General features: G+C 39.3%; 1 protein-coding gene across 1 annotated transcript in view; it reads right to left on the reverse strand.

Annotated features, from left to right (window-relative positions):
- phactr3b (phosphatase and actin regulator 3b) overlaps positions 1-16,464 on the reverse strand; it is a 98,620-nt gene that overhangs the window by 40,050 nt on the left and 42,106 nt on the right. The window contains exon 8 of the mRNA XM_062045442.1: positions 14,983-15,136. Coding sequence (XP_061901426.1) covers positions 14,983-15,136 — 154 coding nt within the window. The remainder of the gene's footprint in view (positions 1-14,982; positions 15,137-16,464) is intronic.

The raw sequence follows: 16,464 nt of genomic DNA on the forward strand, positions 1-16,464 counted from the left end.
TTTAGTCGACGTGACTCCAGTCCAGACAGGTGGCTTAAAAACGGCTCCAAAACGAAGGGCTCGCGACTCCTCAGTTCACCGGAAAGAGCCGTTCAGGAGACTCGACTCTTTCACAAAAGACAGATCTCTATCAGACACAAACAAAACTTCAGCTTTTGCTGTCCTTTGTGAACTTCTAGTTCTTTGCCACTCTCGGTAGTCAGCGGTCCCCCATTAGTTTGAAGTGTTAGTTATACTACTGCATTACACTTTTTACTGTATCAATACTCCTGTACACGCGTCACCAATGCATGACTGTAATGTGTGCTGTAGGGAAGAGGCTCATAACAGGTCACTGCTCTGACCTGTTATGCAAACAGAATATTACCCAGCACCCCACTCTCACACTCCCTCATTGATCCCTTCCTGTTTTTATGCAAGAGTTATTTACATTAGCACGACATCGAGCCGTTGGCGAGTTGGCAACCTGCTGTATAATCCCAGCATAAGTAAATGATGCATAATGCTTATTACAGTGTGTGTGTGTGTGTGTGTGTGTGTGTTCTGTTCGTACGTGTTTGTGAGGTCCACATGGAATAACAAAAAGTCCAATGCACGCGCAGCTATTTGCGCCATCCAGATGGACACGCAGCTGTGAAATACCTTTGGTGAGGGTGTGTGTGTGTGCACATGGCACGTGGAGGTATGTGATGCCAAACCCAGAGAAGCTCACAGTCTCCATTTGTTATCAATGTTTTCTCAATTTCTCACCAGCTACGTATCTTATAGGGCAGTGTTTTTCAACCACTGTGCCGCGGCACACTAGTGTGCCGTGAGATACAGTCTGGTGTGCCGTGGGAGATGATCTAATTTCACCTATTTGGGTTAAAAATATGTTTTGCAAACCAGTAATTATAGTCTGCAAATGATGTGTTGTTGTTGAGTGTCGGTGCTTTCTAGAGCTCGGCAGAGTAACCGTGTAATACTCTTCCATATCAGTAGGTGGCAGCCGGTAGCTAATTGCTTTGTAGATGTCGGAAACAGCGGGAGGAAGTGTGCAGGTAAAACAGTAAAGGCATTGAAGCTTAGGGAAGGCTATGCAGAACAAAACTAAAACTGAACTGGCTACAAAGTAAACAAAAACGGAATGCTGGACGACAGCAAAGACTTACTGTGGAGCAAAGACGGCGTCCACAATGTACATCCGAACATGACAATCGACAATGTCCCCACAAAGAAGGATAAAAACAAAGTCGATGCGGGAAATATCGCTCATAGGAAGACAGGAAACTGCTACAGGAAAATACCATAAAAAGAGAAAAAGCCACCAAAATAGGAGCGCAAGACAAGAACTAAAACACTACACACAGGAGAACACCAAAAACCTCAAAATAAGTCAGGGGGTGATGGGACAGGTGGTGACAGTACACCTACTTTGAGACAAGAGCTATATTGATGCATGCTTGGTTTTGGTTTAAAGTCATATCCAACAATTGCGACAACGACTTTTTACTGTCAACTGAGTTTCGTTTTTTTAATGATTTCTGCTGGTGGTGTGCCTCCGCATTTTTTCAACGCAAAAAATGTGCCTTGGCTCAAAAAAGGTTGAAAAACACTGTTATAGGGGACCTAAGAGGATTTTAATCCACATTTAAAACACTTGCTTTTGGGCTAGATGAGTGATTCTCAAACTGTGGTACACAGGCTCCATCTAGTGCACAGGTGTCAAACTCGAGTCCCGGGGGCCAGTTCTGGCCCACTATATCATTTTATGTGGGTCTTTTTTTTATATATTTTTATTTTATTTAAATTTTTTTTACTAAATGCATTCGTTCTGTCAATTTTGACAGAAAAAAATGCATATTTTAAATATTTTCAATATAATATTACCTGATCATACCAAGTATATTATTATATACTGTATTGCAAAAAATATTTTTGTGAGATAAAAACAAATTGTCACTTTTATTTATGATTTTAAAGCAAGTTGTACATAAAAAAAAATTGAATAATCAAATGCATATGCAGTTCGATTAATCATGATTCATTTTAAGTAAGACAATTATAAGTCACATGTGTTTGCAGAATCGCCTACAGAAATTATTACTGCTCCTTTCTCTCAACTTGCGTTCTCCCGGTGCCACCATCCCCCCCGCCCCCGCGTCACGCTTTGCCTTCATTACTTTTGGTTGGTCTCTTGTTTCAGGATTTCTCACCTTTTTATCCCTGTGCTTCTCTTCTGTCCTTTACTGAAAGCTTCTTTGTGTAAAACCTAACTAAAGACTCAAAAAATACATTTTTCAGGTTGTAACCAAACTGCAAATTTCAGTAAGTATGCGTTGTCTACTTTCATTAAGAGAGCCACGTCTACCATGATATTCTATGGATTCGTGTGTGTGTTCTTATCTCATGACCTAGATCTTTCTCTAAGTGGAAACATGAGTAAGCTTAGTGAGAAATGTTCATTTGGTGAACCGGTACAATCAAATTAGAGTCTCGTAAAATTCTGAGAAAATCTGTCAGAGGTAAAAAAAGAAACTGTACTAATTTGACAACATGCCCATGGTTCACATGCCGTCTTTAGAAACACAATACCACTAATTGTTTTGAACATTTTGCCCTTCTTCGTCTTGCATATTCACTGTAGCTCATTTCCATAAAGTACAAATTGTTGCTATTTTTCGACTTGGCGAACGGCTTGAATTTAGCTTTCTTTGTACAATTGTCTTCAGTTTTTAGAGACAGCACAGCATTGTACGACATTTTCGTGATGTAAGCTTTGCCTTTGTCAGCATCTGCTCCTACCAATGACAACATTCAGTACACACCAGCACATTGTGATGCGACACAATACAAGAGTTGAATCAAGAAGTCTGCTCAATCATGCTCTTTGGACTGGCGGTAATAACATCAAATTATGTCAACTTGAATGCATTTTTACTGACATGTGTTTGTAAGGTTTTGGTTTTGATCTTTGGGACACATTCGAAATACATTTTAGTAGACTTCAGTGCAGTTCTAAACACCTGATACCTATGATTATAATGTTAAATATGCAGAATTATCTGGCAGGCATACCTAAAATGTCCATGGGTACCTGGTGATAGCCAAACAATGATTAACTGTTGAAAACATGCAACATAGCCAAAGAGCTAAATTACTTTTTGTCTTTTTGCAGCTTCTTACAGTTTCTAGTATACTTTGTAAAATAAACATAACCCCTAAACCCCCAAGCCTAATCCTATTATGTCTGTGAATAGTATCAGTCATCCAGGTCATTATATTCTAAGGGCACTGAATCGATCACATGTCCTTACTTTTCCAAGCAGATTTCATCAGTTCATGTTAAAAGACTGGATAGGATAGTTCTCGTCTGGTCTAACCCCCAACCCCAGACCACACTCTTATCCCCTAACCCAGGGGTCTGCAACCCGTGGCTGTGGAGCCACATACGGCTCTTTCATGCTTCCACACTGGCTCCCTTTGGCTTTGTCATGGTGTGGACTTTGGGGGGTTTGTTTTCCCGAGATGCAAGAAAGGTTGGATCGGACATGGCGTGAAGGTAAGGATATTTATTTTAACACTAAACTACAAAAAGGAGTACAAACAAAAGGCGCGCTCAAGGCGGAGATAAACTTGGCTAAGAAACAAAACTACCACAAAGGCAAAACTATGGACAATAAACAAAAACTTACTTAGAATGCAGGGAACTATGGCATGGCTTTCAGAGGTATCATCAGGTAACATGGGTAGCAAGGGTAACAGAAGCAATGTCGCCAAGACGACCAACTGAAAATGACAGGCTTAAATAGTAGTCTCTGGTGAGCAACAGGTGCGTGAAAAGGCAGGTGAAAATCATAAGTAACCATGGTGACTAAACTCAGGAAGTGCATAACCAGGAACTAAAAGGAGTCCAAAACAAACCGATAACACAAAACATGATCCTACCACGGATCATGACAGGCTTGCCTTTGAAGCAAAAGGTCAGTAAATACTGGCTCTTTAATTTCAATATATTTTATTTTTAATTTGTTTATTTTGATGTAACCCTTGTTATTTTGGAGAGTTCAGTGAAAATTAAACATATTTTTATATTTTGTTGATCGAAATGTACGTTACACCCCATGTGTGCGTCATTTTTTGCTGCCAATCAATTGTGTTGTGTTATATTTATTCTACACATTGTTACAACATTGGAAAACATTAGTAAGACGGAGGCTTCTCAGAGGGTGAGATCACTCCTGGAAATTACTGTCTTAGAATGGCCAAAGGTATAGATGTGTATGTCCAAGTTGGACAAGGAAACGGCAGGCTGGATTTATTACAATCTTTGCAAGCTAAGTAATGTTTGCTGTGGTCTGGAACAACATGGCACACACACAACACAATCAGAAATGCAGCCAATATTACACACAGATAATGTGACATGAGACATGCGAATATAAATTAAATACACAAAAGACATAAGTAACAGAAATTAAATGAGCTCGAATATACCTACAAACGAGGCATAATGATGCAATATGTAAATACAGCTGGCATGTTAGCATTGATTAGCTCGCGGTCAAGCAATGACCAAATATGCCTGATTAGCACTCCAACATATATAATGTAAATAATTCAATGTATATACTCTGATGATTAACTTGTGTGATGACTGTATTATGCTGATAGTATATATTTCTACCATGAATTGATTAACGCGGACCCCGACTTAAACAAGTTGAAAAACGTATTCGGGTGTTACCATTTAGTGGTCAAATGTACGGAATATGTACTGTACTGTGCAATCTACTAATAAAAGTTTCAATCAATCAATCGAAACAAGTCAATAACATCAACAAAGCTCACTTTTGCACATTCTTTTTTTTAATTTTTTTTAAAATTGTATTTATTTTTTTATGTCCTGCCCAGCTTCTCGGGCAAATCATATAGTTGATGTAGATGCCCATATCGGCTGTTCAGATTTACTTTACAAAAGAGAAGTGTAGGATACTTCTCTTGTTGCCTTACTTGTATTTTGACTTTACTAAATGTATTTATATTATCATTTGGTGCAGCCGGGCCGGAGCAGGAGGGGATAGAAAGAGAGAAAAAGGAAGACAGAGGGGGGAATTGTGGGGACAAGAGGGGGATTAGACAGAGAGACAAAAACAACAACAGCAAACACAACAACAACAACAACAACAACAGAGCAACATCAGCAAATACGACATGTACAAATATGATGGTAAAAGTAATAGCAAATAAGCAGTTAGCGAAAATAAAAATAAAAAATACAGAAATGACAATGAGCATTATTACACTAAAAATGGAGCAATATGAATACCAATAGAAATAGTGCTATTGATAATAAACAATACCAATACTTTACCTTCATTATCAACAATACAATTGTTCAAATGCAACAATACATATACGTAATGATAACTTGAGATACGAAAGAATGCAGAAAAATGGAGGGGAAAAAGAGAAGCAACCTACATTAACCTTGTAGATTGTTATAGTAACAATAGGTTAAGCTTTGTCAGTGTGCCATGTGTTATACCCAGTTTACCCTAGGGCAACAACGTTAATATATGTTTGATGAAACGTGATTCTGTGCATGAGTGTATGTGTGCATATGTACTTGTATATGTACAGTATGTGTATATGTGTGCTTGTACAGTGAATGTATATGTACAGTATGTGTATATGTGTGTACAGCGAATGTATATGTACAGTATGTGTATACAGTATGTGTGTTTGAACAGTGAATGTATATGTACAGTATGTGTATATGTGTGTTTGTACAGTGAATGTATATGTACAGTATGTGTATACAGTATGTGTGTTTGAACAGTGAATGTATATGTACAGTATGTGTATATGTGTGTTTGTACAGTGAATGTATATGTACAGTATATGTATGTGTGTGTTTGTACAGTGAATGTATATGTGTAGTATGTGTATGTGTGTGTTTGTACAGTGAGTGTATATGTACAGTATGTGTATATGTATGTTTTTACAGTGAATGTATATGTACAGTTTGAGTATACAGTATGTTTGTATAATGAATGTGCGTGTGGATGTACGAACTTTGAGTGTGTAAATATGTACTGTATTTATTTGTATATGTATGTGGGAGCGTAGGTACCTATGTATGTCTGTATGTATGTATGTGAGTACATGTGAATTTGCATGTACAATACATTTGACTCCCAGTGTGTGCGGGAGCCAGAGTACGGCCCCAGCCTCCCCGAGAGCCCATCCCACAAATAGTAGGTGTGATGCCCAGGGAACCAGGGGCCACCGCCCCCACGCAGCCAAGCCGGACAGCGACAGGAACCCCAGAGCCTGGCCCACCGCGCCGCCCACAAGGGCCAGCAGCAGGCCGCAGACAGACGCACCCGGCAGAGGACAAGGCACGAGAAAAGCAGGGGGCAGCCAGACCCCAAGCCAGCGAGAGACCACACCCCACACGGACAGAAAGGCGGGACGCCCCGCCCGAGGGGCCCGGAGACCCCCCGCAACCGGACGGGAAGACCGCCCCTGCCCCACCGGCAACAGGGCCCCCACGAGCCCCCCTCCCACCCCCGGAGAGCGCGGCGAGGCCAGCCCACGGCCACCCCACCCAAGCCGGCCGCCACAGGAACACCCAGCACGGGGCCACAGGAACCACCCACCCCACCCGCAGGGACCCCAACGATGGAGATGGAACAACCAGCAACCGCCCCGCCGAGTCCCCCCCCTGAGGTAGGGGAATAAATAAATAAAATAAATAAATACATAATAATAATAGTAATAATAATAATATTAATAAAATATATTTAAAAAAAATAAGAATAAATAAATAATTAAATCTATTTATAAAAATAAATAAATAAAATTTAAAAAAAGAATTAAAAGAAGATCACAGACATGCTGACACACAAGGTCGCTACCCCAACAACTTTTGCACATTCACACACAGCATAAAACGTTTGGTGGACAAAATGAGACAAGGAAGTAGTGGCATCCATCCATCCATCCATTACTGCTTGTCCCTTAGACATAAAACACGTCTTTCTGTGGCAGCGTCAGAGAAAGTTGTACATGTAAACAAACCACGGTGAGTTCAAGGACCGCCAACATTAGTAGGACAAAACGGCGCCCGCCAAATACGTTCAACAAAGAAGCATGTTTAGTAATAACAGTGGGATTTCTAACAATCCGGAAGGTTTGTGTCACGTTTGTCCATCCTCCAGAAACCATATTAAAACAAAATATATATTTTTTCACTCATCTTCTTTCATTTTCATACATTCTTGAAAAAGCTCCTGGGAGCCACTTAGGCGCCGCTAAAGAGCTTTAGAGCTGCGGGTTGCAGACCCTCCGCCCTAACCCTTCACTCCCATCCGTAACCACTAACCCTAACCCTTAACCCTTTACCATGAATTGATTTACGTTGACCCCGACTTAAACAAGTTGAAAAACTTATTCGGGTGTTACCATTTAGTGGTCAATTGTACGGAATATGTACTGTACTGTGCAATCTACTAATAAAAGTTTCAATCAATCAATCAAAAAACCCAAACCAAGCCACTAATCATACCTGTGGCCAATTTTTAAGTCTCAACTTACCCTAACACAGGGGTCACCAACCTTTTTGAAACCAAGAGCTACTTATTGGGTACTGATTAATGCGAAGGGCTACCAGTTTGATACACACTTAAATAAATTGCCAGAAATAGCCAATTTGCTCAATTTACCTTTAACTCTATGTTATTATTAATAATTAATGATATTTACACTTAATTGAACGGTTTAAAAGAGGAGAAAACACAAAAAAAATGACAATTAAATTTTGAAACACAGTTTATCTTCAATTTCGACTCTTTAAAATTCAAAATTCAACCGAAAAAAAGAAGAGAAAAACTAGCTAATTCGAATCTTTTTGAAAAAATTAAAAAAAGAATTTACGGAACATCATTAGTAATTTTTCCTGATTAAGATTAATTTTACAATTTTGATGACATGTTTTAAATAGGTTAAAATCCAATCTACACTTTGTTAGAATTTATAACAAATTGGACCAAGCTATATTTCTAACAAAGACAAATCATTATTTCTTCTATATTTTCCAGAACAAAAATTTTAAAAGAAATTCAAAAGACTTTGAAATAAGATTTAAATTTGATTGTACAGATTTTCTAGATTTGCCAGAATATTTTTTTTTTAATTTGAATCATAATAAGTTTGAAGAAATATTTCACAAATATTCTTCGTCGAAAAAACAGAAGCTAAAATGACGAATTAAATTAAAATATATTTATTATTCTTTACAATAAAATCAATTAATTTACTTGCACATTGATTTAAATTGTCAGGAAAGAAGAGGAAGGAATTTAAAAGGTAAAAAGGTATATGTGTTTAAAAATCCTAAAATCATTTTTAAGGTTGTATTTTTTCTCTAAAATTGTCTTTCTGAAAGTTATAAGGAGCAAAGTAAAAAAATTAATGAATTTATTTAAACAAGTGAAGACCAAGTCTTTAAAATATTTTCTTGGATTTTCAAATTCTATTTGAGTTTTGTCTCTCTTAGAATTAAAAATGTCGAGCAAAGCGAGACCACCTTGCTAGTAAATAAAATTTAAAAAATAGAGGCTGCTATTTGAGGTTTTTTTTAGAACAGGCCAGCGGGCTACTCATCTGGTCCTTACGGGCTACCTGGTGCCCGCGGGCACCGCGTTGGTGACCCCTGCCCTAACATGTATATCATGATCAACGTTCCCTCCAAGGCAGTGGTCCCCAACCACCGATTGGTACCCGGGCCGCACAAGAAATAAAAAAATAAAAAAATAAAAATCTTTTTTTTTTTACATATTTTTATTAAATCAACATAAAAAACACAATATATACATTATATATCAACATAGATCAATACAGTCGGCAGGGATACAGTCCGTAAGCACACATGATTGTATTTCTTAAAAAATTAAAATTAAAAAATACCACCCCCCCCCCCCCTGGTCCGTGGGACAAATTTTCAAGCGTTGACCGGTCCGCAGCTACAAAAAGGTTGGGGACCACTACTCTAAGGTGCGCGCCTGTGCAATTGCGCACTGCTCAAGCGTCCTCTGCGCACGGCAAATCTATGCTGCGCACAAAATCAAATAAAAAAAATAAGCGCATAACAATTTTTGACAGAGAAAGCAGTTTTCGTCATCATTGTTCAAATATTGTAACGTCTGTCGAGACGCTTTGAGGACATGAATTCCATCCATCACTTTACTGAGCAAAACTCTTTATTGTCGGCCATAAACACATCACCAAAACATTAGTAAAAAAAATTATATCTCACAAAAGTGGTCATTTTCTGCAGTACAAACCAGACCAAAAGCAACTTTGTTATATCAACAGCAGCCACTCGCTCTTTCTCACTTGCGCCAACACATGCACATATGGCACTTAGCCAGTGATGCCTTTACAGCCACACAAAAAGTCGGACAACTCCAACACCACACATAAAGTGTCATTCCAGGTCGTTACACTGTGATTTACCAATCAAATGCATGCTTTTTCTAATGTCATTTATTAGGAATCTTAATTTATAAATATTAATCATGAAATGCTGTTAGTATATTAAATAAATACTAATAAAAATATATTTTTTACAAACAGGAAGTTGCACGAATGTACACATGATCCCCTGTTTACATCTCATTGTGCAACATGTGAATGTTTTAATGGTAACTAAATGCAATGTCTGAAAGGGGTACAAATTATTTCCAAAGCAGGACCTCCACCCAGACAAACAATACAAGTACACAGTTCATGAAAAACAATATTTTTTGTTATTGTCATTGTAAGTGGGCCTAAACACCTATATTAGAAATGGAAATGACTGCTGTCATTTGATTATAATAATAAGAGAATGTTGTCCGTCTATCTGTGTTGGCCCTGCGATGAGGTGGGGACTTGTCCAGGGTGTACCCCGCCTTCCGCCCGAATGCAGCTGAGATAGGCTCCAGCGACCCCGAAAGGGACAAGCGGTAGAAAATGGATGGATGGATGTAGATTGAACTTGTTATTTAGTCAGGTTTGGGACAGGTGTGCTGCTGGTGTAGCCACAGTGTGCACGTCTGATGTTGCTCACATGGGCTCCACTCAATGCTCAGGGAGTTTTTGCGTTTGCTCACACACATGAAAAATTAGAGGGAACATTGATCATGATTATTTCATAGCTTATCGTTCCTCCCATCAGCTTCTACACAGACAAACTGTTTCTATCAGTTACAGCGGCGCCTCTGCAGCGGAAAGCAGATCACACGAAAACGGAAGCGCTCGGCTTATTTCAGCGGTGACGGGGGAAGGAAGCCTTTCCTTGAAGGCTTTTACCACGGCAAAAGTATGACAAGTGACGGAATGTGCCCACTTAGATTCTGTGTAGGCTCCAGTAATCCACACAAGACATTTGGTGTGGTGCAGAGCGTTGCGTAACACTCTGGCACACACTTTCTCGATACTACTCACTGGCAAAGTAACCTGATTTGATTGGTAATCCTATTAAAGTCCCCATAGCAGCAGATTATTGGCATTTATGTAACACGCAAATGATAATTAGGTTGCATTCTTTACTGAAAATCCTCTGCCACCCAAGCTTTGACCCAAAAAGGTCCACAAGAACAACAATAACAGCCGTTGTTGGGGCTTGGAACTCAACTAATCTCTTATATCTTATTATGCAATTCACCTGCACTGCAAAAACTGAAATCTAAGTAAGATTAAATATCTCAAATAAGGGTGAAAATTTGCTTATTTTCTGTCTGATAAGATAATTCTTCTCACTAAACAGATTTGATGTTAGAGTGTTTTACTTGTTTTAAGGGTTTTGGTCCTAAATGATCTCAGTAAGATATTACAGCTTGTTGCTGAGATTTTATGACCTATATTGAGTAAAATATGCTTGAAACTAGAATATCAACTGATGCAAAGCTGTGTCATTAACTCTAAAGGCCTTAGTTGGCCACAAGCGTGGACAGCACCTTTTAGCTCTTATTTCCAAAATTGTGTCCACTACTGAATTGGGGTCTTATGACCGCTTATGTGGACACTTATACTGCCATCTGGTGGTGTCAGAAGAGTATAACATACAATGGAATTTGGAAAAAAAAAGTGTAAAAATTAGAATTAGCATGTCATTAAACATGAAGTACACGTTTGTGTACTTATGGACTAAGTACCGTATTTTCCGCACCATAAGCCGCCCCGTGTTATAAGCCGCACATTCAATGAATGGCATATTTCAAAACTTTGTTTACCTATTAGCCGCCCCGTGTTATTAGCCGCACCTACGCTGCGCTAAAGGGAATGTCAAAAAAACAGTCAGATAGGTCAGTCAAACTTTAATAATATATTACAAACCAGCGTTCTAACAACTCTGTTCACTCCCAAAATGTAATGTGCAAATGTGCAATCACAAAAATAGTAACACTCAAAATAGTGCAGAGCAATAGCAACATCAATAACTCAACGTTGCTCATACGTTAGTGTCACACAACACACAAAATAAACATTTAAAGCTCACTTTCTGAAGTTATTACTCATCCACAAATCCCTCGAATTCTTCTTCTTCGGTGTGCTTCACTTGTTTTTTGACACCATCGATGATGTGGACGCGCATGCAGTCGTAGATCAACAGGGACGGAGCTGCGTGAAAAAAGTCACCCGGTCTCTTCGCGTAAATGTCTATCAACCACTCGCTCATCTTTTCTTCATCCATCCATCCCTTCGAGTTAGCTTTTATGATGACGCCGGCTGGAAAGTTCTCTTTTGGCAAGGTCTTCCTTTTGAATATCACTGTGGGTGGAAGTTTCTGGCCGTTAGCATGGCAAGCTAGAACCACAGTGAAGGACGACTTCTCATTCCCTGTGGTGCGAATATTTACCGTGCGTGCTCCCGTTGTATCCACAGTGCGGTTCACAGGAATATCAAAAGTCAGTGGAACCTTGTACGCGTGTCTCTTAGTAGGAGCCATTTTGTGGTCTTTACAGAAACACACAAACTAAATGAAAGGTAATATCCGCGCGCTTCTTCTTCTACGGGGGCGGGTGCTCACCTTGGCGGTTGCTTACCGTAGAAGAAGAAGCGCTTCCTCTTCTACGGGGAAAAAAGATGGCGGCTGTTTACCGTAGTTGCGAGACCTAAACTTTATGAAAATAAATATTAATATGAATCCATATATAAGGCGCACCGGGTTATTAGCCGCACTGTCAGCTTTTGAGAAAATTTGTGGTTTTTAGGTGCGGCTTATGGTGCGGAAAATATGGTACATCATATAAAAATATGATTCTTAGTTTTTATTCTAATTAGGGTCCAATAAGCCCAAATAGCAAAGATAAATTTAAAAAAAGCATGTAAACAAACAGCTTGGGCCTTAAGATCAACACTCACAAGTATAAAACTACTTTTTTAAAGTAATAATTTCTTACTTCAAGCATGAAAAAAAAAATATGATATCATTATGTCAAGATAATGGCACTAGCATTTACCTAATTTAAGAATATTTTTCAACATATTGAGCAAAAAGGTCTCTTTTTTTTCTACCAAGAAAAGTGCACTCGTTATTAGCGAGAATATACTTATTTTAAGGTATTTTTGGGTTCTGAGGTTAGCTAATTTTACTTGTTTTGGAAAGTCTTTACAAGCCGAATTTTCTTGTTATATTGGCAGATAATTTTGCTTAGTTCAAATAAAATACCCCTAATTTTTTTCTTTTTTTTTTTCTTGATTTTGAACACTGACTTTTTGCAGTGTGATATGTTAAACAAATGATGTCACTAGCAATCGAATCAAGGAAGATGGAGCAATACACTATATTGCCAAAAGTATTTGGCCACCCATCCAAATGATCAGAATCAGGTGTCCTAATCACTTGGCTCGGCCACAAGTGTATTAAATCAAGCACTTAGGCATGGAGACTGTTTCTACAAACATTTGTGAAAGAATGGGCCGCTCTCAGTGATTTCTAGCGTGGAGCTGTCATAGGATGCCACCTGTGCAACAAATCCAGTCGTGAAATTTCCTCGCTCCCAAATATTCCAAAGTCAACCGTCGGCTTTATTTTAAGAAAATGAAAGAGTTTGGGAACAACAGCAACTCAGCCACGAAGTGGTAGGCCACGTAAACTGACAAGAGAGGGGTCAGCGGATGCTGAAGCGCATAGTGCAAAGACTTTTCTGCACAATCAGTTGCTACAGAGCTCCAAACTTCATGTGACCTTCCAATTAGCCCACGTACAATACGCAGAGAGCTTCATGGAATGGGTTTCCATGGCCGAGCAGCTGCGTCTAAGCCATACATCACCAAGTCCAATGCAAAGCGTGGGATGCAGTGGTGTAAAGCACGTTGCCACTGGACTCTAGAGCAGTGGAGACGCCTTCTCTGGACTGATGAATCACGCTTTTCCATCTGGACGAGTCTGGGTTTGGAAGTTATTGCCAGGAGAACGGTACATTTCGGACTACATTGTGCCGAGTGTGAAATTTGGTGAAGGAGGAATTATGGTATGGGGTTGTTTTTCAGGAGTTGGGCTTGGCCCTTTAGTTCCAGTGAAAGGAACTTTGAATGCTCCAAGATACCAAAACATTTTGGACAATTCCATGCTCCCAAGTTTGGAGCGAGCCCCTTCTTCTTCCAACATGACTGTGCACCAGTGCACAAAGCGAGGTCCATAAAGACATGGATGACAGAGTCTGGTCTCTATATATATATATATATATATATATATATATATATATATATATATATATATATATATATATATATATATATATATATATATATATATATATATATATATATGTATATATATATATGTACACATATACATATACCTGTATAATCTTACAGCAAGCTTTGTAATCTGCACGGTCTCTCCCAGCTAATAACACTACCCACAAGGGTGTGTGATTCTACCCAATCAACCATAGATCTCAATCTCACATCAGACCGGCCTAAAATAAAAAATAGTGGGGTCATGATCTGTGGTGTTAGCGACCACTATCTAACCTTCTGCTCCCGCAAAATAACTAAACCCAAAGCCAATGGTCACATAACAGCTCAATCCAGATCCCTTAAAACATACTCCAGTGATAATTTCAACCTAAAATTAGGTGAGTGGTACTGGTCCCCTGTGCTCACGAGCAACCTGGTTGATGATGCTTGGGATCGCTTCAAAACAGCGTTCCTAGCGTTACTAAGTGATATGGCTCCCGTGAGAACAGTCAGGATCAAAGCCCGCTCTGAACCATGGATGAATACGGACCTATTAGCTGCCATAAAAGACAGAGACAGAAAATACTCAGAATACCAAAAGAGTAAAACCGAAGTAGATAAACAACCCAATAATAACCTCAAATCACTCCTTTCAACACTCAAAAAGCAATGCAATAAATTAAGAAATAAGGCAATCCACCTGACTAAATCCTTTAAAAAAAAGTACATTAACGACAAAATAGAGGAAAACACAAATAAGCCACGTGAGCTCTGGAAAATCCTCAACAACCAGCTCCCTGGCTGTAGCCAGAAACTTAAAACCAGACAGAGTCTGGTGTGGATGAACTTGACTGTCCTGCACAGAGTCCTGACCTGAACCCGATCGAACACCTTTTGGGATGAATTAGAACGGAGACTGAGAGCCAAGCCTTCTCGACAAACATCATCAGTGTGTGACCTCACCAATGCGCTTTTGGAAAAATGGTGGAAAATTCCTATCAACACACTCTGCAACCTTGTGGACAGCCTTCCCAGAAGAGTTGAAGCTGTATAAGCTGCGAAAGGTGGACCGACATCATATTGAACTCTATGGGTAAGGACTGGGATGGCACTTCAAGTTCATATGTGAGTCAAGGCAAGTGGCCAAAAAGGGGGTATTGCAAGACTTGAAACACTGGTGTCTTATGGTGACAGACAGACGCCAGAGTGATGGTCTGGGTGGGTGGGTGGGTGGGTATGGAAAGTGAAGCTCACAAAGCCACTCACTTGGCCAGCTTCATCTCTATCTGCTGACGGATGACCTGGCGCTCCTGGTCGCTGCGGACGGGGAAGATGTTGCGGTCCTCCAGCTCCTGCTGGCTCGGTCGGTTCCGGAGCTTCACGGCCAGAAGCTCCTTCCTCATCCTGCGCGGGAGGGTCCCTGTGGTTGTTGATGTTAGACACACATCAAGGTCAACAATGGCACACATCGCTTCAGGCTACAGTAAAAAAAAAAAAAAATGTTGTCATCACAACACCCTCGTTCAATGTTAGACGTCAAAAAGTGCAGATCTCTTCCCTTTTATGTGTGAAGCTGTGAATGGCGGGATTAGCACTAAATCCTTCACATTTTTAGGCACACAAGCATCAGTTCAATGTACGGTGCACACCTGCCTAGTCCTGATTCAGCATTTTATTTATCTCCTTCTCCCTAAGTCGGTAGCTATTTATAAATATGTAATAACTCATAAAATGCAGCATACTGTGGATGTACATAAGTCACATGCACACCAAAGGAAGCTAAAGGCTAGACGGGGACTTTGACTCCATCTGTTCGATCAATCTTCTTGCATTATTCATTGGTGGAGAGTACCTATACCAGGGGTCCCCAAACTTTTTGAGCTGGGGGCCCATTGGGTTAAAAAAATTTGGCCAGGGTCGGGCTTTATATATATACTGTATATACACAGGTGTATGGAGTGTATGGAGGCCCATTTCCAGCAACTATCACTCCAGTGGTCTAATGGTACAATGTGTTTGCTCATTGGCTCAGAAGGCTAATTGATGATTAGAAAACCCTTGTGCAATCATGTTCACACATCTGAAAACAGTTTAGTTCGTTACAGAAGCTACAAAACTGACCTTCCTTTGAGCAGATTGAGTTTCTGGAGCATCACATTTGTGGGGTCAATTAAACGCTCAAAATGGCCAGAAAAAGAGAACTTTCATCTGAAACTCGACAATCTATTCTTGTTCTTAGAAATGAAGGCTATTCCACAAAATTGTTTGGGTGACCCCAAACTTTTGAACGGTAGTGTACATATATATATATATATATATATATATATATATATATATATATATATATATATATATATATATATATATATATATATATATATATATATATATATATATATATGTAAATTTATTTATTTTTTCCCACCTATCACTTTTCATTTAGACAAGATCTCAATGGTTTAGTGTTGTTATTAATGACAGCCATTATCTGAATTAAATCAAAAGTATCGATATTTCAATTTGAAAATCAATACTAGAACATAAAGATTTGGTATCGGCGGTATGGATATTTCAGTATCGATCCACACATCACTGCCATCGAGCTGGGACGCCTGAGAAAACGCCTGATCATAACTCAAGGAAAATATGTGTAAAATACTAAATTTTTCGTAATATCATCGTCAAATTTGGAAATTGGTTTAGATAAGAGCTCAAGCTATGGTCCCATTTTGTTTTCCAACCCATACC

The sequence above is a fragment of the Entelurus aequoreus genome, linkage group LG01 (assembly GCF_033978785.1).
Source record: "Entelurus aequoreus isolate RoL-2023_Sb linkage group LG01, RoL_Eaeq_v1.1, whole genome shotgun sequence".
Taxonomy (NCBI): Eukaryota; Metazoa; Chordata; class Actinopteri; order Syngnathiformes; family Syngnathidae; genus Entelurus; species Entelurus aequoreus.